Here is a 22,143-nt window from a genome sequence, read left to right as displayed (position 1 = left end):
AGTCCCCATGCTCCCTGCCACGGCCCCCTGGGTGCACAAGGACCTTGCACCGGCAGTGTCCTTCGATCTCGGCCCGCCGGGTCTGGCAAAGCCCAGCGACGGTCTTCTGTGCACACGCCAGCCAAGTCGGGTGCCCTGTTTGCCGGGACAGACCCCACAGGCTCCGCTGCTTAGACTACGGGAACTTACTCCTCCCAGCCCCAGGCTGGAAGTCAAGGTGTGGGCAGGGCTGGTTCCCCCTGAGTGCTCTTCCTTGGCTTGTGGACACCGTCTCCTCCCCGCATCCTCACAGGGCCGTCACCTCTGGGGGTCTGTGTCCTCGTTTCCTCCCCTTGGAAGGACACCAGTCAGATTGGACTAGGGTCCACCCTGATGACCTCATTTGACCCAAATTACCTCCAAAGAAGGTCATACCCTGAAGTCCTGGGGGCGAGGACTTCAACACACCCTGCTCTGGGGAGTGGGGTTGAGCCACTGCCTGAGGCACAGGATGGGGCTCCCTGGATCACGGGGGTCAAAGCTGAAGCCATCACATCTGTCCCGGGGAGACCCTGAGCTGGCTTTGGGTAATGGGACACGGGGCCGTACGGCCCATGTGCGGGGACTGAGCCAGGGTTCGGCGGGTGTGTTGCGTCCTCACTGCCCGAGCTTCTCTGGGCACTCGCCAGTGGCTCTGGGAACGCAGGCGGCCCCACTCTCTCCAGCCCAGTGCAGGGGCCAGGGTGGGCCTGGCTTGGGAGCCCTTCCCGCTGGTCCCCTGAGGGTCCTGCTGGGGGCTGCTGCCCAGCAGCTGGCGGCTTTCGCCCAGCACGACGAACCAGGTGTCACCCAGACTGCAGCCTGTGGAGATGGTGGTCGGGAGTGGAGCTGCTGGGTCATGTCTCGGGTCTGAGACGAGGAGATGGGCAGACGCAGGGTGGGTCGTGCCCTGCAAGGGAAGGTTGGCGACTCTTGGAGCGGGAAGGGGCTGCCGCCCTGTCATCCACCGCCCTCAGATGGCTGCCGCACCTGTGCTTTCATTTTGCCCTAATGAGTTTGAGGAGCAGCTGCAGATCCACCAGTAGGACCCAGACGCGCCTGTTTTGCCTTCCTGACTCCTTTCATTCATGGGCGTGTGCTGCTGGCTGCCTGGGGGTCAGGTGCATGTCCATTGCTGGCTGTGGGGCCAAGACAGCACCTACACCCAGCAGGAGGTGCTGCGGGGCCCTGCCCAGGGGCAGTGAGGGCGGCGCGGGCTCCAGGGGAGGATGCCCTTGAGTGGCTCCTGAAGGTGAACCCCTGTGCCGGCCGAGAGGGTGGACACCAGCCGGGGAGGCCCAGCCCCCGGGGTTGCCCATGCACAGGAGACCCCCCAGGGTGTGGAGCTGAGTTCCGGGTGCTCGTGATTTATTTGCCAGGAAAAGGAGCCGTGATTCGGAACGTCTGGCGCCATGCGGATAAACCTGCTGGGCCTTGGGGTGCTATGCAGGGGCTGGGTGGGAGCTCGGGAGTCTGAGGCCGGGTGCCTCTGCTTGGAGGGCAGCTGGACAGTGCAGCCAGCAGAGCAGCAGGAGGGTCTTGGCAGACTCTGCTCCAAAGTTCCTGGAGCCTCCCCCACTCAGAGGAGCACTGGCTCGGCCTCATCGCCGGCAGGAGACACAGGCAATGCCACTCTGCAGCTCTGTGAGGAGCTCGGCTTCTGGGAGCCGGGGATCTAGGGCCCCTGGAGCCGCTACCTGTGGGTGGCCACCCCGGCGCCGGCGCAGGGCATTGGTTACTGATGGGCATGTCCCCGGCCCTTGGCCAGCAGCCGCAACACCTGCCTTTGCATTTCCACCCTCAGTCTCCACTGGGAAGAACAGGGGCCGGTTCACCTACCTCTGCGCGAAGGCGCGGCACCACACCGTCAGCGTGGACAAAGCTGCCGGGCACCTGCGGCGCCTGGGCAACGAAAACAACAAGGAGAGGTGAGCGAGGAAAAGGCCAGAGCGCCATGCACAGCCCAGCCCGGGGGTCGCTCAGCCCAAGGGCCAGTGTCTGTGGCGGCCGAGCTGACCCTGCATGTGGCCGTCTGGGAACTCGCCAGGCCACCTGCTCTAGGATGGTGGGATGAGATCCCCGCCACGCCACCTGCTCCAGGATGGTGGGACAAGGTCCCTGCCTGGGGGTCCCGCCACAGACGGGACCCCCCAGCCTGTGTTGACAGCCACGGCCTATGAGGTGTGTGGCCGCCCTGTCCCGCCTGTCACTGCTGTCACTCGGAGGACATGCAGCGCCCGTGACCAGAGCAGGCTGATTTTTGGTACCGACCCTGCGGTCGGTACCATCCCCGGGAGGCCTGCCCCGTGCACTCCCCTGGGGAGTGGATTGTGTGGCGTTTCTTCTCACCACAGGGAAGGGAGGTGCCGCGCACAGCTGGCTGGCAGGGGGAGCGGAGAGCTGCGCCCGACCCCGGGACATGAACCCGCCAGGCCGTCCCCAGCGCGAGCGCCGGGCTCCTTGCCACCTTGAAACTGCAGAGCCACAGTGGCCTTTTCTCAGGCAGCCAGCCCAGGTGTTTTCTAACTTCAGCAGCCACACTTGTCTACTCACCTTTCCCTCGTTTGGGTTCTCGGTGAGCAGGATACAGATTTGGGCAGAGCTGGCCAAAATGGCCCGGAAACAAGGCGTGTGGGACGTCTGTCGGACGGCGAGCCGCTTCTGCCTCCTGTATGACAACATCAAGGTGAAGAAGTTGAGACTGCGGCAAGGTTCGTACCCGCCCTCACGAGTGTGTCCCAGCCTGGCCACGGCCGCCCTCTGGGTGTGGGAAGGGTTGTGGTTCGTGCAGTGACAACCCATGGGGTCTTCACATGAGAAAGGGTATTGCTAAGTCACAATGGTAGTAGTTCCCACTAATTATCAGGACCGCCAATCACAGGGCGGCGGCCACATCTGGCTGTGTCGGCCGAGCCACGAGCACCGTCGTCACACTCCATCTTCAGTCACTGGGGGCCTCGGAGGCTCAGGCAGGGGCCGCCACAGCCAGTGAGCAGATGCCCATGCGGGGCGCCTGCAGGCAGAGGGCAGTGGCCACAGGCCCAGCGTGGAGCGGGACATGGGTGGGGCAGGCTCATCAATCAGCACCCGGCCCTGGAGAGGCTCCTGTCTCAGGGACAGTCAGGACCCGGAGGGACGAGGGAGGTGACAGAATGGGCACAGGGGGCCTGGGAGTCCTGCAGGAGTCAGGGAGGGCACCCCCCAAGAAGGCAGGGGATGCAGGAGGAGCTGGGAGAGCCACAGGTGCCAAGAGCATCTGCAGGGATGTGGCCAAGAGCAAGCCCTGGCTGGGAGCCAGCACGCCACCCAGCTCCGCCACCCCACGGAGAGCTCCTCCAGCCTCTTCCTGGGCAAGCTGCCCACCTCCCGCCTACCCGCCCACCTTGGTGGACCCTACATGGAGCTGGGGAGAGGCTCAGGCACTCCAAGATGGTCCAGGAGTTCTTGTGTTTTTATTTATTTGCTAGAAAAAAACATGATCCTTACCTGCTGCCATTTCTCTCAGGGAAGAAGAAGCGAGGTAGGGACGGCTCGGTGCAGGACAGCTGGAGCCAACAGCCCGAGGTCGTCCTGCAGAGGCAGGTGTGCCCTGACCTGCTGCGGAAGTTCGCAGAGGTGGGGTTCATCAGTGCTGAGGTGCGTCATGGAGAGGGGGGTTCATCGGTGCTGAGGTGCGTCATGGAGGGGGGTTCATCGGTGCTGAGGTGCGTCATGGAGGGGGGTTCATCGGTGCTGAGGTGCGTCGTGGAGAGGGGGTTCATCGGTGCTGAGGTGCGTCGTGGAGAGGGGGGTTCATCGGTGCTGAGGTGTGTCGTGGAGAGGGGGTTCATCGGTGCTGAGGTGCGTCATGGAGGGGGGTTCATCGGTGCTGAGGTGCGTCGTGGAGAGGGGGTTCATCGGTGCTGAGGTGCGTCGTGGAGAGGGGGTTCATCGGTGCTGAGGTGCGTCGTGGAGAGGGGGTTCATCGGTACTGAGGTGCATCGTGGAGAGGGGGGTTCATCGGTGCTGAGGTGTGTCGTGGAGAGGGGGGTTCATCGGTGCTGAGGTGCATCCTGGAACTGGGGCTTATCAATGCTGAGGTGTGTCCCTGCACCACAGCGTCAGAGGGTTGCTTTCCTGCATCCACACAACCTGCTGTGGGGCAGGCGTTGGTGTCCACGTGGCCTGTTAACCCACTGCAGATATTTATTGTCATAGAACCTTCTGCGCTTCAAAGAAAATGAGTATGAGGGAGGGAAAACTTCCTGGATTCTTGGGAGATTTTCTAGGAGAAAAATATAAACCAAAGTGTGCATGGGTGTAGATTTCTCTTGGGAATCATTTCTGAGTGGTGAATCTGCAGTTGTGTGGATGACACATGGCGACCGCCACTCGGCGGGGAGATGGTACCCCGGCATTTGCTGCCGAAGCGCATTGAATGTGGCGTGATGTCCGGGGCCCCTGTGATGGGGCCGCCAGGCCTGTTCCTCCCACGCAGGCTCAGAGACTCCCGGGCTCGCCCTGCCCAAAGTCAGCAGGTAGAAATGGCGGAGTGGGATCCAAACCCGGCCCTGGGACCTCGGGTCCGAGCTCGCAGCCACCACACTGCACCAACACGAGTGTGGCCCTTGTGACATTGTGTGACTTCAGAGTTCCCAGAGCCACTCTCGGTTAGGTTTCTGTGGACTTGCTCAGTGGGTGCGTGGCCATCAGCCTTGGAGGACCGGGCACCTGCTGATTTAGGCAGTATGTCTGCTGAGTGGCTCCCAGGTGCCAGGCCCATGCCCTCAGCTGGGGTCAGGGTGAAAAGCGGCACAGAACTCTCTGCTCAGGGAGCCGGAGGCCAGATGGCAGAACCAGAGCCAGCGGAGGCCACGGGGCTGTGCCACGTGCTCATCCACGCCCCGCAGGCCAGCGCAGACCTTTCCCCTCAAACATTTAAAACGTAATGATTACGTAGGGGAGGTGCAAATGCTGGCCGGTGTCTGCTGATACCGGGAAGCCACTGTTGGTCCTTCGGGGCTGCTGGGGTGTGCGGTGCTCTGGAAGGACCTTCTCTTCCCTGACCCTTGTGCTAATGGGTGGAGAGAGTCTGCGAGGAGCTGGCTTTAGTCCCTGGAGTGGCTATTGGGGCAGGCCCAGCTTGCAAAGGGCACAGCAAACGGGTCTCCCAGCCTGTGCTTGGCATTTTCAAATCAGAGCTGAGGGAAGGGCGTGTGTGTTTCCTATCTGGTGCTGGGCCCGTGCTCCGCCCATGACCCCTCCCACTGCATGTGTGTTTTGCAGGCCACGGTTCATTTGCTGCGGTCAGAAGGTGTAGAGCTGAATGACCGGGCCATCCCCCCCGAAGACCTGAGCCAGCACCCAGCTGGCTACGTGCCTGAGCCCCCGGAGGTGAATGCCGAGTGGATCACATACAGGTGGGCGGAGGCGACAGTGGCCTTGAGCACTGCCCGGGGCCGTGGGTCAGAGTGTCCCCTGCACTCAGGCTGGCGTGGGGAGGGACACCTTTCGCATTCGTAAGGACACCGGCTTCTTGCGTGGGGGACGTGTCCGTTGTCACGTAAATGACTGAGACCATGAAAGAGAAAATGGGGTGACGTGGCCTCACCTGTTTTTAGCAGTCGTTCCTAGCAAGACCCCGGGTGTAGTTTGTTGTTGCTACGAGGAAAAGTTCAGGAGTGTCTTTTCCAGCGTGCTGTGGTGTCCACCTTGCTCACTCTTGTCAGGCCCTCTGATGATGCATGAAAGGCAGCTGCTAGGGAGGTGGTCTTCATGGCAGAAAATAGAAGGAGCAGCTTCTGTATTTGCTCAGAGGAAAAGCTGTGCTCTCCCTCCTATTGTGGGAAAAGCTATCGAGGACTGCCTTGGCCTCGAAAACTCCTTGTGTGTCAATAAGAAAATTTAGTTTGTACAGAACATCTCACAAGATTTGCTGACGTGAGGTTCCAAGTTCAGAAAGAATTGAAATTGGAGTGCTTTTACCAGCAATGATGGTTTTTACCTATTTTTAATATAAAATTAAATATTTTTAACTTATTTTTTTAATTGACAAGAATTTTACCGTTTTTGGGGTGCATAGTGATGTTTTGATCTGTGTAACGTGGTGATCAGATCTGGGTAATCAGCGAATCCGTCATGCTGGACGTGCGTTGTTTCTCCATGTTGGGAATGTTCGATGTCCCCCTTCCAGCATCCCTGTAAACTATAGTCGCTCGCCATGCGTAGGACACGGGAACTTATCCCTCCAATGCAGCTGCGTCAAGCACACGAACGTGGTAAGCTCGGGTGTCCCCGACTATCCATGCATCAGAAGCTGGGCACGGCGCCCCGTCCTCGCCGGTCCCTCGGGGCAGAAGCTGGGCACGGCGCCCCGCCCTCGCCGGTCCCTCAGGGCAGAAGGAAAGCCAGCTGTCCCTGCTTGCCGTGCACGCCTGGAGCCACCCGGCCGAGCTCTTTGGAGGGAAGAGGTGGTCAGGCAGCACCAATGATGATGACGGCTGCAGGTGGCCTTTGTCTTGGCCTCTCGGGATCCATCTCCTGCAGCAGCTCCGGGCTCTGTGAGGAGCCACCTGGCCCAGGCCTGCCCTGGGCTCCCAGCCCTCACAGCCCCATCATTTCAGGCAGGGGCTCCAGATGCCTTTCCAGGACCCAGGCCCAAGGCTGGGCAGAGCTCTGCACTCCTGGTGGGCCTGCTCACAGACAGAGGAGGGTCTGAAAATTAGGGCTCAAGCCGTTTGCAGCCTGTGAGCTGAGAGTGGCTTTGACACTTTTAAATTTGTAAAACAAAATAGAAAAAATATACAGTGAAGACTATATGGAGCTTGCAAAGCTCAAAATGCTATTTGGCCCCTTATAGAAAAAGTTTGCCCAGCCTGGTCTAGCGGGACGGACAGACCCTGTCCACACGGCTGAGTGAGGGCTGACTGCCCTGCGCTCGGTGTGACGGCTCCCTGGGGAAGGGCAGAGCCTGCATGTGATTCAGGTGGGGAGGAAGAGCGAGACGCTCACTTGGGCAGAAGGGAGGCCGGCGCTTCACAGTGTGGAGCGAAGCCAGGAGGCTCAAGGCAGCTGCAGTGTGGCTGGACACAGCCTCGGGGCGGGGGCCAGAGGTTTGCAGGTGAGTAGGGGTCCCATGGCAGGTGTGAGCACTCGTGGCCACGGGAACCAGCCAGGGGCTGTTGGAGGTGTCCAGGGAGGATGAGGACAAACTGGAACGAGGGGGCTGCTGGGAAAGGGGAGCACCAGGCCGGGCTTCAGATGGAGCGCGCAGGCCGGCGGGGGCTAGGTGGAGGGGTGGGGCAGAGACGCTCTGCCCCATGCAGCCCCTACAGGAGCCCCTTTCTGAGCCCAGGGCTCCACAGACTTCCGGAAACAAGAGAGTCTCATAGGAAGAGTCCACACTCTTTAGCAAGGGCGGGTGGGGAAAGACCGTCTCACACTTAGACACCATCCAGCCGTCCCAACCGTTTCAGCCCCAGGGACTGGTTTCGTGGGAGACAGTTTTTCCACGGACTGGCTGGGTGGAGGCTGGTCGCGGGATGAAACTGTTTCCACTTCAGATCATCAGGTGTTCAATTCTTGCAAGGAGCACGCGGCCTAGATCCTTGGAATGCGCTGATCGCAATAGGGTTCGCGCTCCTGTGAGACTGGAATGCAGCTGCTGATGGGACGGGAGGCGGGGCTCAGGTGGGAGTGCCAGTGGCAGGGGCGACTGTAAATGCAGATGGAGTTTGGTCGCCACCCACCCGCCCCCTCCCACTTCCTGCCCTGCAGCCTGGTTCCTAACAGGCCTCACAGTCTTCCTGGTCCCTGGCCCCAGGGCTGGGGACCCTGCATTAAGGGCTTGATGGTGCTCGTTTTGCAGAACCTGGATCGAGAGTCTGTCCCGGTATGCCATGAATAACTGGCTGCGCTCTGCAGAGATCGGACAGGAGATCCAGGAGGCGTGGATTGTGCAGAACGCCGTGGTCTACGTCCTGAACCACAACCACCACCTGATCCTGGCCGGGCGGCAGAAGGAGCTGGTGGACACCCTGTACCACCTCCTGAGCATCGTCAAGGCCACAGGCCACAATGGGTGCGTGTGGGCTGTGCTGCGTTCACGCAAGGAGGGGCTTCTTCCCTTGGGAGACCCCAGAGCAAAGGCAGGCAGCTGCGCTCCATGGCCCTCTGTGTCCCAGCAGAGGAGGGTCGTGGGCACCCGTGCATCTCAGGCCTCTTACCGTGACCTGAGGACTCCGCACATGGGATCGGGGCGTGGCCTGCAGGGGCCAAGGTTCCCTCTGACAAGCGTGTCTCCCAGGGACCCCGTGATGCTGGTGACGCTCTGCAACACCTTGGCGCGAGGCCTGATCATCAGCTGGATTCCAGTCCAGGCTGCCGAGAAGTCCAGGAAATTCATGCGACCAAACGCATTTCACAGCCCACTGGACGCAGCAGCCGCTTCCGAGATCAAAACAGCGGTGGAGGTACCACCTCCATGATGCCGAGAGAGAGAGAGAGAGAGAGAGAGGAGAGAGAGGAGAGGAGAGAGGAGAGGAGAGAGAGGAGAGGAGAGAGAGGTGAGAGAGGAGAGAGAGGTGAAAGAGGAGAGAGAGAGGTGAAGAGAGAGGTGAAGAGAGAGAGGCGAGAGAAGCAGAGAGAGAAGAGAGGAGAAGTGAGAGAGAGGAGAAGAGACAGGAGAGAGAGAAGAAGAGAGGAGAAGAGACAGAAAGGAGAGAGGAGAAGAGAGATAGAGGAGAGGGGAGAGAGAGAAAGGGGACAGGAGAGAGGAGGAGAGAGAAGAGAGAGAGGAGAGAGAGAGAGAGAGAGAGAGAGAGATGTGGGGGTGGGGGGGTGGGGGTGGAGGGAGAGAGCAGGGAGGCAGCTGACCTGAGACAGAGCCCTGCAGACCTGGAGCTGGAGGCTGGGGCTGAGCTTCTGAAGCCTCCTGGAAAGGCCCTGGGAGAGCAAACTGCCTTCAGTGGAGGCGACAGACGTGAGAACAATTTAGGAAGTAAAACGTCAGGGGCTCCAGTTACTGGGAAATAAGGCCAGGGCTGGAGAGAGGAAAACAAGACCCGTGGGTGGGTGTGGGGTCTCCCCTCAGGGCGGGCTCCAGGCCTAGAGGAGAGTGGAAATAGAACCAGAAATGATGGATTGGAACGGCGAGAAACAGGGACCGCACCACCCACACGCGCAGCCGTCCCAGTAAAATGCAGCAGAGCCAGTGTGTGGGACGATCCTGGTGGCCCAGGCGGATCATTTATCCCATGGAATGTGGATTTTGTTGTAATCCAAAAGGAAGGGAAAAGAAATAGTGTTCTCGTTGACGGATGCTGCAGAAGTGTTTGATGAGCCATTGCCCATTTCTAACTCAGAAGAGCCTCAAAGAACCCGAGAGAAAGCCGGTTTCCTAATGAGTCGAGGGGGTCTGTGGGGAACCTCCTGGAGCCTGTGTGTGGAGCACCCGCGGTGGGGCGGGGCAGGGAGGCCTTGAGTGTCTCCGCAGGGGCACGGGGAGGGGGAGCTGTCCCCACCCTTGCGAAAGACTTTGTGCTAAAGCTCATCCTGCATGACCCTTTCTGGGCCATGGATAAAATCGCGGGCCGGAGAGGCTTGAGCCTGCTGCCCGGCACTCACGACGCTCACAGTCAGCTGCGCCAGGCCAGAGCCAGAGAGGGCCCTAGTGCTACCAGCTCCCAGTGGGGACGGCTGGCCCTGGGCAGTCAGTGTGGGCCGGCCAGGAGCACCGGCTGTGGCATCAGGTGCAGGTCGTTCTTCTGAGAAGGGACAAGGGGCCGGCTCCGGGGACCTACAGGGATCAGGCTGGAGGCTGCGGAGGGGAGGGCGCCGTGGGCGGCTCAGGCAGCTGTGGGTGCAGCTGAGCCTGCTGTGGGCCCCGGCAAGCAGCTGGGGGGTGCAGAGGAGCTTCCCTCTTAGATGTGATGATGGCTGGATCCAGATGCTGAGAGGAAATGCCAGCACCGACCTGGCAGCCCGGGAACATGGAGTGAATGGCGGAGAGTGTGAGGAAGCTGGCTTGGGCAGTGCCTGGACTGGGCATGTGCACAACCCCATGGGGAGCCAGGTGGTGAACAGGGGAGGCAGTGCTCCCCAAACACATTCCGATGGGATGTCTGTGTGGAACTTGACAAATGTTTGGAAGTTTATCCAGAAGGAAGGATGGAGGGGAGGAAAGGGAAGGACGCTGCCCAGTAGGTGTCTGTGCTACCAAGATGTTTTGCAAGGAGCAGGTGTTCACAAGACAGCGAGAGATGGGACATCCCTGGGTTAGCAAGAGGTCACTCCCGGTGGCCAGTGCTTCCTGCACCGGGCGAGGCTCTGAACAAGGACTCACAGATCCTCACGACGACCCATAGACTGGGTTTCATTTCTACGTAGAGATGAGGAAACTGAGGCGCACAGCATGAAGAAACTCACCTGGTCACACGGCCAGCAAGACAGGGAGCTGGGGCGCAGCCCAGGGGCTCAGGGCAGCAGCCCACATGCCCGTCACTGCAGGCAAAGCACGTGGCAGGTTTCACGTCCCCACTTTTGGGGCTCCGTCCTTGCTGCCCCACCCCCAACCGATACCGGCTGCAGCGGGGGAGGGGTGCTGGCTCAGCTGCTCCTTCCTGCGGGGTCCCAGGCCCATGCCGTGGGGACAGCTCAGGAGTGAGGGCCGGGGCGCACTGGAGGCCAGGTGGCAGCTGCGTCCTCGGCGTCTGGGGGTGGGGCTTCATCTGCTGGGTTTGTGGTGCAGCCCCTGGTGGGCCTGAGGTCTCGTGTTTAAGGCCCTTCACGGGCTGGATCAGGAGCGGGCTCCATCCATCTTTTAATGGTTTGGATCTTGGCTCAAGGTCCCCTGTTTAGAATTCAGGTTTCGTGACCGAGAACACGTCTGTCCTAGGTCTGCGAGTTTGCCCTGAACCTGACCAACGGGAGTGCGCCCGAGGAGACAGTGCCCGCCAGCACCCGGCAGCAGCTTATCGCCACCTGGGTCAAGGCCAAGCAGCTGCTGCAGCAGCAGATTGGGCCACGGCTGGGCACCGAGGAGCAGGTGGGCGCCCCTGCCCACATCTGGGCTCCGACCGAGGCCCTGTGGACATAGAGATCTGAGACAGCCGGGGGTGGTGGGGCCCCCGGGACCACTTAGCTCCAGATGGAGCCATCACGGACGGCCTGGGCACTCCCTTTTCCCACTGAGCTCACTGCCGCTGGCTGCCCTTGAGTGTGGCACGGGGCCTCCTCTGCCCACCCGTCCACGGGGTCTGTGAGCTGCTGGGCCTGTGGGGGTGCTGCGCTCTCCCAAGGAGGAGTGGGCCCAGGGCCGGCCCCATGAGCTCCTAGAAAGCCAGATGGAGGAGGGGCCTTGGAGCCTGACCAGGAGCCAGGGCCTAGTGGGGCCCAGGGAGGCGGGGAGGGTCCAGGTGTTGACCTGCCTGCCCCAGCAGCCACCATGTCAGGACCACTGGTCCTTCCCTCCTCGGGGGTCACCCAGCCTTCAGACAAGGCTGCCTCACACATGGGGGCCACACGGACTTGGGGCTCCTCGTTGCATGAGAAGATGACCTGCAGGTCAACAGTTACAAAAACAGCCTAAGGTATAAACGCTCCCAATTTTGTGGTCTCATTATTGCCATCAAACTAATACCTTGCAGTGTTAAATTCACGCATATTCCAGACTGTCCCCGCACGCTTGGGCTGATACACTCAGGGCATCCTCCCCACCAGGGCACCAATGAGGATGTCAGCTCGGTGACCAGAGTCCTCGTTGCCTTGGAAATGTACTCATGCAACGGGCTGGGCCTCATGGACTTCACTGTCCCCTCCCTGGCCCAGGTAGGTGTCCCCAGGGGTCCCGGGAGGCCAGGGGCCAAGAGGCGAGGACGCCGAGGCTCTTGCCCTAGGTGGCTGGAACTTGAGCCCCATCATGCACGCTCACCCCCACTCTGCCCCGCTCTCCCCCACCTCCGAACGGAGCTGCGCCCCCTCGACGCACTTCCTTCAGCTTCATGCTGGGAGCATCCCTGTCTCCTGGTGCGAGGCAAACGCTGTCTGAGCGGACCCTCCCTGTCCCACCCAACCCTGAGCCGCTCAGGGGCAGCCAAGGGCTGCACACGCCAGTCCCGTGCCCAGGACACCCTGTGGGGTGTGGGAGCTACAAGGACATCAGGGGCCCTCACAGGCATGGACGTGGCAGCTCAGCTTTTGTGGCACGGTGGCCCTTCACAGGCCACACCTCTGCTTAGGATCACATGCGCTGCGTGGTCCATGGGGGCTGCAGGCTGTGGGAAGGTCGTTGTCGCTAACACGGTGCCCCTTCTCTTGCCACCCACCGGAAGTTGGTGAAAATGGCTTCCGAGTGCAACTGGTCGGACCCCCTGGTGGAGCTGCAGACCCTGACGCGGCTGACCCACTTTGCCCATGCAGCGCGTGACCATGAGACCACCATGGCCTGCGCTCACAGGGCTCTGGAGATGGGCATCAAGTACCTGAAGAAATTTGGGCCGTAAGTAACCCTCATGACTGGACAAATTCCCCCAAAACGGGCAGGGAGCGCGGGCCTGGGCCGCGATCACAGATCAGGGTGCGTGTGAGCGCTCCACCAGGTCTCCAGGCCCAGTCCAGAAAGCTTCCCACAGGCCTCAGCCATGTGCACAGGCAGCCTCCGTCCTGCCGGCCCCGTGCCCTCATGGACAAGTCAGCAGTGGCCCTGTGGAAAGCTGGTCAGGAAGGATTCTGAAGTCACGTGGGCCTCAGCAGGAGGGGTGTGTGGCCTGCTGGCCACGTGTGCATTGTAGGCACAGAAAGGGGGGGCCTCAGCCTTCAGAGGCTGGGACAAAGGGCCACAGACGGGGGGGCTCCCACCCCAGATGGTTCCTGCTCACAGTTCCAGAGGCTGGAAGTCCCATCGAGGTGTGGCAGATTCGGCGTCTGCGAGGGCCCCTTCCTGTCTCATAGACGGCGCCTCCCGCTGTGTCTTCACATGCGGGAAGGGGCAGGGCTCTCTGGGGTCCCTTTCATAAGGGACTAACCCTGTTTGTGAGGGCTCCATCCCCATGATCCAACCCCCCTCAAAGGCCATCAAAGGCCACCCCAACACCATCACTGTGGGGGTGAGGATCGCCCAGCATGGGAATTTTGAGGGGACACGGACACTCCGCCCATGGCAGGTCGAAGGGAATTTTGAGGGGACAGGGACATTCAGCAGGTAGACAGCTGCCATTTCTAACGACACACAGCTTTGAAGTAATTTTGAATAGACAGATATGCACGCTAATTAAATTTGAAAATAAATAAGGGTAATTTCAATGAAAGGAAATGGCCTCTGACTTGGGTCCCTCGCTCACTCTCCAGAGTCAGCCGTGCCGCCAGGCCCCCGTCGTCAGCATAGCTGGACACAGAACATTCTCATTCTTTAATTTTCACGGATCTCACTTTTAGTGGCTTACCGTGTTCCATCCAGTTGAGCAATTATTATCATCCCTAATCTTTCCCCAATGTTTGAATATGAGGCTGTTTTCCATCTGTTGCTATTGTAAATGTTTCTGCAGTAAAGGTTGTTTTCCTTGAGGTTCTTTTTGGCTAATTTCCTGGGTCTAATAATCCTGGAAGATGAAACCGCTGACCCAAAGGCTGTAACGATGTTTTCTGTGGCCAAATGGCCAGCGTGGGCAGCACCTGCCGGAGCCGAAGAGCGCCCCAGGCCCACGCCCCATCTTCCCACAGCCCTGCCCAGCAGGACGGCTCCAGGGCCTGTGTCGGCCACACCCGTGGGGATGCGAGGCCAACATAGGAACGTGCCAACATGCCTTTCACGTCGGCAACTTCCACGTGTCCGGGGTCTCCTGGGTGCTCAGAGGCACAAGCAGGCCAGTGCTCAGGACCGGGCACCATGTACCAGGCCCCCCGTTCACTCAGTGCCCAGCACGGGGCATCACACGCCAGGACCCCGTTCACTCTTCTCAGTGCCCAGGACGGGGCATCACGCGCCAGGACCCCGTTCACTCTTCTCTGTGCCCAGGACGGGGCATCACGCGCCAGGACCCCGTTCACTCTTCTCTGTGCCCAGGACGGGGCATCACGCGCCAGGACCCCGTTCACTCTTCTCAGTGCCCAGGACGGGGCATCACGCGCCAGGACCCCGTTCACTCTTCTCTGTGCCCAGGACGGGGCATCACGCGCCAGGACCCCGTTCACTCTTCTCAGTGCCCAGGACGGGGCATCACGCGCCAGGACCCCGTTCACTCTTCTCTGTGCCCAGGACGGGGCATCACGCGCCAGGACCCCGTTCACTCTTCTCTGTGCCCAGGACGGGGCATCACGTGCCAGGACCTCGTTCACTCTTCTCTGTGCCCAGGACGGGGCATCACGCACCAGGACCCCGTTCACTCTTCTCGGTTGGCAGGCACTACTGTTCCCAGGCTCTAGAGCAGGAAATGGGCAGGCAGAGGCCAAGTTGCTTCTGACGCCACCCAGCTGGGGTGAGTGGCAGAGCTGGGACTGAACCCAGGCGATGGGCTGTAAGCACGGCCTTGGCAGGGGTGAGACTGTGAGTGCCCAGGAGGCTGCGAGCCCTGCCAGGAGCCGTACACCTGGGACCCTGCCCTGCTGGCCTGGCACTGCCATGCGTGGTGCCCCACGTTCACCAGGGGGGCTAGAGGGAGAGCGTGGCAGCAAAGGTCCGGAGCAGAGTTGGGCTGGAGCCCAGTCCCGCTGTTTTCTCTTTGCCGACATCGACGGGCTTTTCACTGCGAATGATCTTTCTTCCAAAACAGTATGGACAGGATTCCATGCCAGGCCCCCCTCTTTGGCATCCGTCTGTTGGAGGCTAGAGGTTACATTTTCCCTGCAGCCTGTAATAAAAATCAATTTGCTTCCAAAAGGAAAACTCACCTGCTTTGATGTCCCTCCCTAGCCTTCCTGTGCAGGTGGGGCCGGGGGCGCGTCCCCAGCCCTGCAGCTCGGGCATAAGCAGGAGATGCCTGCCACCCACCCTGGCCCCTCAGGCCCTGGATGTGCTGAGGCTGAAAATACATCTGCCTGGCTCTGGACATGCTGAGATACCAGGCCGGGATCAGAGGTGTCTCTGGAATTCTCTGTCTGACACCAGGCCGAGATCAGAGGAGCAGGAAATAGAACTTCCCCAGCCTTCTCAGCAGCCACCACTTGAAGCAAAAAGAAAATAGAACGTTCCATGTGGAGGTAATTGTCAGCCTGGAATTCAAGCTCACCCAAACCATCAGTCACATATCAGGTCAAAATAAGCCATTTTAGACAAAAGGACCCAGAGAGTGTACTTCCCATACACCATTTTTAGAAAGTTTCTTGAGGATATGATCCAGAAAAACAAGGAAGTAAACCAAAAAAAAAAAAGGAAAGATATGTGGGATGCTAGAAATAACAGATTCAACCTAGAAAGGTAGTCAAGGGCTATCCCCAGATGGATGCTGTGTGGAGAGAGCTGTCTGACTGCATTGGGTGGCTCAGGAGGACCCTGGGGAGGGCGGGGGGACAGAGTCCCTCATAGGACGGGTGGGGACAGTTCAGAGGGGTACACCAGTTAGAGAGTCCGGGAAACCAAGTCATTTACAGCCGGACTCTCCAGTGAGAAACATGGTGTTCACTGATATTCCACTTTTAGGATTAACTTGTTGACAAAGAAAGAAGCATTTTGACAAAAGGAAAGGATTGATTTTGACAATACAAAAGTGAAGGAAAAGCGCAGGTAACATATGCTGGTAGAGCAGGAAGGACGAGCTAAGGGAAGTGTGGGTGTTGTGGTCCTCACCGGGAAGGTGAGTCACCAGGGTCACAGTGGGGACCAGAAGATGAGAGGCTGGCGTGACGTCGTAGGTGCCAAGATGATAGGTGGGGATTAAGTGTCATGCGGTCACTGGCCACACAAGTCAGTTGGAAGGGGCTGCAGGGGGTCTGAGCGAGCTGAACTGCATTCATCCTCGTAAGGAGCCTGTAGGTCGAGGCTGCAGCAAGCCGTGATTGTGCGACTGCACTCCAGCCTGGGTGACACAGCGAGACTCTGTCTCCAAACAAAACAGAGCAAACATTATTTCTAAGAGAAATAAACTACAAAGACAGCGTCATAGAGGTGAGGGTGCAGAGTGCTGCTGCATAAAGCCTCCTCATAACTGAGTTACAATTACTTCCCCGAGTGTGGAGGGCACAGCGGCACACAACAGGAGGATGTGGGGGCTGGGCGCCCTGGCCGTGCCACTGCTGTGTAAACTGACTTAAAAATCATTTTTTCTGTTAAATTAGCTAACGCTGTAAATTTATACATATGGTGACAGGGAAAAGGAGATGTCATATGAGACTGGAAAAATTGGATTTCCACGTTAGGACTTTGGAAAGTCCTTTGTGGACCATTGCTGTCCTCTAGTGGCACTTGGTGTCATTGCACCCAGCGGGAGCCCCTCTGCCCTGGGCGCAGCGTTGGCGCCTTTCCAGCAACCACAGGCAGGTGCTCGTGTGTGCAGGCAGCCTGGGTGCCAGGAGACTGGAGAGACCCCGCAGGCGTGCTGCTCAGCAGGAGACGATGTGGCCACCTCGCCGGTCACTGTCAGAGCCACAGGCCCTTCCCCAGTCCAGCAGGACCCCTGCCCACATCCAGCAGACGACCAGCCTTTGTAAGAGATACTTTAAAAAGTTTACACTTATTTCAGTTCTTCATTCTAATTTCTTTCCATTTTGAAAATGATGTGTAGAAACTCTAGCATGGAATTTGCCACAGAGTAGCTTTTATGATAGCATTTTACACTAATAGCAAAAATGGCTTTCTGTTCTCGGTGAAAAGTACAGCAGTTACGAATCAGTTCATATTCTCAACTGTGAGTGTGTGGTTACCAAATCAGTGTCGCGTTTACGCTACTAACGTCAGGGAATATATATTATACATTTCACGTAGATTATTAAAATACACACAAAATGGGCAAAGAACAGTAGTCTAAGAGTGTCATTTGGACCTTCCAACTCAGCTCAACATTTTTATTTAACGTAATCACCAACAGTGATTTTATATATATTCATATATTATATATTTATTATGTATAATATATTTATATTTAATGTTGTTAATAATATAAATTTAAAAGTCACCTAGTTCTGGCCTTGAAAGCATAATGGGTATCATACTCGTGTGCTGTGAAAAAGAAAAACTGTAAAACTTGAAAATATACGTGAGACAGTTGTTTTTAGCTGTTGGACAGCAGGCAGTACCAGGCAGCCATTCTTGCTAGAAGGAAATATCGGAAGTGGGCTCCGCATTCTGCCTAAGGGAGCTTCACATGCTGCAGCCTGGAGAGCGGGCCCAGATGGAAGAGTCGTGGGGAGAAACGGGTCAGGGCTTGTGGCTGTAGCAGCTGAGGTGTCCAGGATGTGATGCAGGCAGGTGGGGTGGGGCCCTCGTTCTGTGGAGCCACCCATGAGTCTGTGCCTGTCTGGTGGTAAACTGTGTGTGCACAGGACTAGATTCCAGGCCTGGCAGAAAACAGGTATGGAGGGGTCCGTACGCTGACAAGAGGCCAGAGGCCATTCTGTGCTAACAGAAGTTGGAGCTGTGGCCAGCTCACACTGGGGCGTAACTCACTGAACTCCAGGCATTCAGAGAGACACACCTTAGCAGTGGGGTGAGAGAAGTTGGAGCTGTGGCCAGCTCACACTGGGGCGTAACTCACTGAACTCCAGGCATTCAGAGAGACACACCTTAGCAGTGGGGTGAGTGCAGACTCACCCCAACAAAGCCTAAACCACATCTCGGTAGGATGAAGCTGAGCCACCGGTAATTAACTGCCTGTCAGAACAAAACCCAACACTCTTTAAAGGAAGTGGACACAATCCACACTTTCAGCAGCAGAGCCCTCACGACGTCCAGCATAAAGTAAGAAATTACTAGATGTGCACAAAAGCAAGAAAATGTGGCTCATAACCAGGAAGAAAAGAGTAGAATAGAAAAAACAGCCAACGGACCCAGCTGTGGTGTATGTTGACATGAGCAGATGAGGAGTTGAAAACAGCTACTGTCAATATAATCAGATTTTCAATGGAAATAACTAGTGTACAGACAGGAATTTCAATAAAGAATGGAACCGATAATAAAATCACTGAATGGAATTCCTAGAAATGAAAAATAAAGTGTCTGAAATGGAGACGCCACTGGAAGAGCGTATCATCAGGCTGGACACTGAAGAATGATCAGTAACTTCGAATCCAGGCCAGTGGACTATGAAAACCGAAGCACAGGGAGAAAAACGGAGAAACTAAATGAACAGAGCTTCCCGTCTGTGACCCGTGGGGCCATAGCAGGGGGTCTAACCTGAGTGCAACTGGAGTCTCAGGAGGACAGAGGCAGCAGGGGGAGCCCAAAATACACATGTCTGAAAACATAATGGCTGAAAATTTTACAGTTGAATTAAAAATATCAACCTGGAGATTCAAGACTTCCAAGGAATCCCAAGTGGGATAAACGCAAAGAAAACCACACCTGGCTCCATCGTGGGGGAATTGTAGTCACATTGCTGAAGACCAAAGACCGGGAGCAGATCCTGGAAAGGAGTTAGCATGGGGACGGATTTGTGCATACGGGAAAACCAGGGCAAGAGCTGCTGCTGACTTCTCATCAGAAATGATGCAAACCAGAATACAAAGGATGACAGTTTTTAAGTGTTAAAAAAAGAAAACCTGTCAGTCTGGAATTCTATATCCGCCAGCAATAGTCCTCACAAATGAAGACAGAATCAAGACATTTTAAGATTAATAAAAGCTAAGAGGATCCATTCCCAGCGGATCCTCAGAAAAGGACATGCTAGAGGAGATGAAAAACACCAAAAATGGTAAATTTGGGGGTAAACATAAAAGACTTTTTTCCCTTTCAGTTCTTAAATTCTTCAAGAAACACTTGACCTTTTAAAGCAAAAATAGCATCCTATTGTGGGATTTTTCATAAATATAGAGGCAAGATGCAGGGCAGTGGAAACACACAGGACGGGCTGAGAGGCAGCGATTCCGAGGGCCCTCGTGCCACACGTGACGTGGAGTAGGACTCAGGTGAGGTAGAGCCGTGGTTGGTGAAGGATGCACACTGCAATCCCTAGAGCAAATGCTAAGAAATGGAATAAAGCAAAGAGATGTAACTAAAAATCTAATAGAGGATATGAATTGGGATACTAAAAAATATTCCATTCATGCAAAAAAAGGGAGGAAAGGAGCAAAGAACATGTAAGTCAAAAGGAAAGCAAGGACCAAATGGTGGATTTGACCCATATCAGTCATTCCATTAAACGTAAACGAACCAACACTGCAATTAAAATGCAGTTTATCTCACAGAACATAGGAGCAAGACCCAATGATAAAGTACGTACAGGAGACCCTCTTCAAATGTAAAGACACAGATACAGAACATAGGAGCAAGACCCAGTGATAAACTACGTACGGGAGACCCTCTTCAAATGTATAGACACAGATTGAAGGTAAAAGGACGGGAGAGAGGCACTCTGCAAGTGCCAACCACAAGAAAGCTAGTGTCCGGTTAAACGGCCCAGGCACGCGATCCGAGGTAGACATTCCTCATGATAAAGGATTCAGTCTTCAAGAAGACATAAAAATGCTAAATGTGTGTTCACCTAATAGCAGAGCTTGAAAATACAGGAAGTAAAACATGGATACGTCTACGATTCTAGCTGTAGATTTTAACATTCCTCTCTCAGCAGCTGACAGAACAAAGTAGGGGGGAAGTCACTGAGGCTACAGATGGAAGGAACAGACCTCACTCATTGGCATTTATGGAACACTCAACAACTGCATAACCCAGATCAAAATGTTTAGGATGGCAGTACCCAGGAAACTGAACTCTTCTTCCTGCCCTGCCTAGGTCACCATGCCCGCCTTAGAAGGTGGTTTCAGCTTCAGACCACCGGCTTGCATTGGGCACTGCAGGCCCATGCAGGCCAAGGGGCAGCACCTTCCTCCTTTGACTCCTTTGGGACAGAGGGGCAGAAGTGGCTGTCTGCTCCTGCAAGCAGGTTCCTGGCTCTGGCACCCTGGCCCATGAGGGGAGTCTACCCATGAGCCAGCATCTTTCTCATAGAATAAATCCGGTGCCTCCTCTGAGCTGAGCCGCAAGGGCGTGCTCCCCCATCCATGGCGGGAATCCTGCCTTAGTGTGTGTGGCGTTGCAGCCCCAGCCACGGCAGCCCTAGCCACGGCAGCCCTGGAGCAGCGAACGTCCAGGGATGAGGAGCCGTGGAGCTGATGCTGCTGTTGACACCCAGGAGTGTGCACCTGGCCAAGCTCTGGGTGCAGAGTGGACCTTCTGGGGCCAGACTTCCATGTGGGCCTGGGCAGCAGGGCCCTTAGAGGGGAGAGGCCCCAAAAGAGGGGCTGGTTCTGTGGATCTGTTGCTGCACAAGTCCCTCTAAAGATTAGTCATTAAAAAAACAGTTAATGATTCTGCCCCATGGTTCTGGGGGCTGACTGGACACAGCCAGTTAGTTTTGGGTTGGGATCTCTCATAAGGTTACTGTGAGAGTCAGCTGGGGTGACAGTCTTGAGGGTCCACTGGCTGGATGTCCCCACAGCCCACTCCCATCCTTGCCACGTGACTGCCAGCTCCGTGGTTGAGAGCATTCCCAGGGCGGCTGTCTCCGGCACCTAGGCCACATGTGGGCACTCCAGGCCTCAGAAGACCAGGGGCCCCTTGCCCTGCATCCCTGCAGTCTAGCAAGTCCCTGAAGCTGGCTCAGATTCGGGGAGGGCGGAGCCCTGTGCACATGTGCTTGTGGGCCAGGAGGTGCCCCATCTTAGAATACCACCTGTGTAGTCCACAGTTCAAGACAGTGACCCAGGGAGGGAGGACCCAAGGTGGGCCACAGTGGCCTCCCTCCTCACTGGCCCTGTTCCTGCAGCGAGGAGTCCCGGCTGGTGGCAGAGATGCTGTGCACGGCCACGGCCATCCAGGGCAGGAGCATCATGGAAAACCTGAAGGGCCGGAAGCAGCTGCGACTGGTGGCAGCCAAGGCCTTCACGGAGAGCGCCAGGTGTGTGGCTCTAAAGGGGCTGGGGTGGGCTCTGTCCCTCCCCTGCCGTGCGGGACCCCTGTGCTCACCAAGGCTGTGGTCCGTCCTGTGGGCCCAAGGGAGGGCTCCTGCCAGCGAGGGGGAGGTGGACGGTGTGGCCAGTTCAGGGCACAGTCTTCAAGGAGGTGCAGTGGCCCCCTCTTGCCCTTGTACCCGCCTGGGCTCCTACTGCCTGACCTTGGTGGGGGTCTGATCTCGTGCTGCCCAGAAAGGCCCACTGAAGAGGATGCAGCAGGGACTCCTGAGCAAGCCACATGCCCAGGAGGGAGCAAGCACGTGGCTGGGCCCTGGGCGCCCGACCTTCCTGTCCCTCCTGGTCCAGCAGCTCCAGGTAGGCCCAGGTGGAGCCACCGCATCATGACCTGCCCTCTTTTAGGTTCGGAGGCATCGCGGGCAGCGGCACCCTGGTGATGCTGGCCGCGCGGCATTACTGGAACGCCTGGCTCCCACTGCTGTCCTCAGCCGTCTACAGGAAGAAGGCCAAGGGTGCCCTGAAGAGGCTCATCAGCATCATCAACAAGACAGAGGCCAGAAAGCAGGTGCACCAGCCCTGGAGGGGGCTCCTGACTCCCACTGAGGCCTCTAGTGGGTCTTCCAGAAAGGACCGGAGAGACTCCCAAAGAAAGACAGACCCCACAGGCCTCCCAGAGGGTGCACCAGCACCAGCGGAGGAGGGGAGGGGGTTAAGGGGGGTCCCCAAGTCCCAGCACTGCAGGGGCCCCTGCTGGACTCGGTGCTCAGCCCTGACCTCTCCCAGCAACACACATGCACCGAGGGGCTCTCAGCCCTGGAGACACACAGCGGCGGGTAGAGTGAGGCCAGCACAGTCCCTGCCTTAAGGGGCTTGGATTCTAGGCAGGGAGGACAGGCCCCACCTGCCTTGAGAGAGGGTGGCCCTGAGAACAGCAAGCAGAGGGCAGGGCAGGGGGCGGGGGCTGGGCCACAGGTGCCTCTGGTGGCTTAAGGCAGAGTGGGGTGGTGGGGAGTGGAGCCCCCAAGGCCCAGGGGATGGGGCAACCCAGGGAGGACGGTTGAAGGAGAGGGGCCATGTGGACCCAAGAGTGCACCT

At 57.6% G+C, this 22,143-nt stretch overlaps 1 protein-coding gene across 2 annotated transcripts in view; it reads left to right on the top strand.

Annotated features, from left to right (window-relative positions):
- CFAP46 (cilia and flagella associated protein 46) overlaps positions 1-22,143 on the top strand; it is a 133,967-nt gene that overhangs the window by 19,414 nt on the left and 92,410 nt on the right. Inside the window, exons 14-24 of one of the 2 annotated variants that reach the window (XM_031007289.3) lie at positions 1,823-1,946; positions 2,602-2,729; positions 3,524-3,654; positions 5,284-5,417; positions 7,865-8,077; positions 8,303-8,468; positions 10,892-11,041; positions 11,716-11,823; positions 12,327-12,493; positions 20,904-21,035; positions 21,451-21,613. In XM_031007289.3, coding sequence (XP_030863149.3) covers positions 1,823-1,946; positions 2,602-2,729; positions 3,524-3,654; positions 5,284-5,417; positions 7,865-8,077; positions 8,303-8,468; positions 10,892-11,041; positions 11,716-11,823; positions 12,327-12,493; positions 20,904-21,035; positions 21,451-21,613 — 1,616 coding nt within the window. The remainder of the gene's footprint in view (positions 1-1,822; positions 1,947-2,601; positions 2,730-3,523; positions 3,655-5,283; positions 5,418-7,864; positions 8,078-8,302; positions 8,469-10,891; positions 11,042-11,715; positions 11,824-12,326; positions 12,494-20,903; positions 21,036-21,450; positions 21,614-22,143) is intronic. The other variant, XM_055353917.2, reaches the window with a different exon arrangement.

This window comes from Gorilla gorilla, chromosome 8 (assembly GCF_029281585.2).
Source record: "Gorilla gorilla gorilla isolate KB3781 chromosome 8, NHGRI_mGorGor1-v2.1_pri, whole genome shotgun sequence".
Lineage (NCBI taxonomy): Eukaryota > Metazoa > Chordata > Mammalia > Primates > Hominidae > Gorilla > Gorilla gorilla.
Note: the sequence above shows the minus strand (reverse complement) of the source record. Positions and strands in the feature narration are given on the sequence as shown.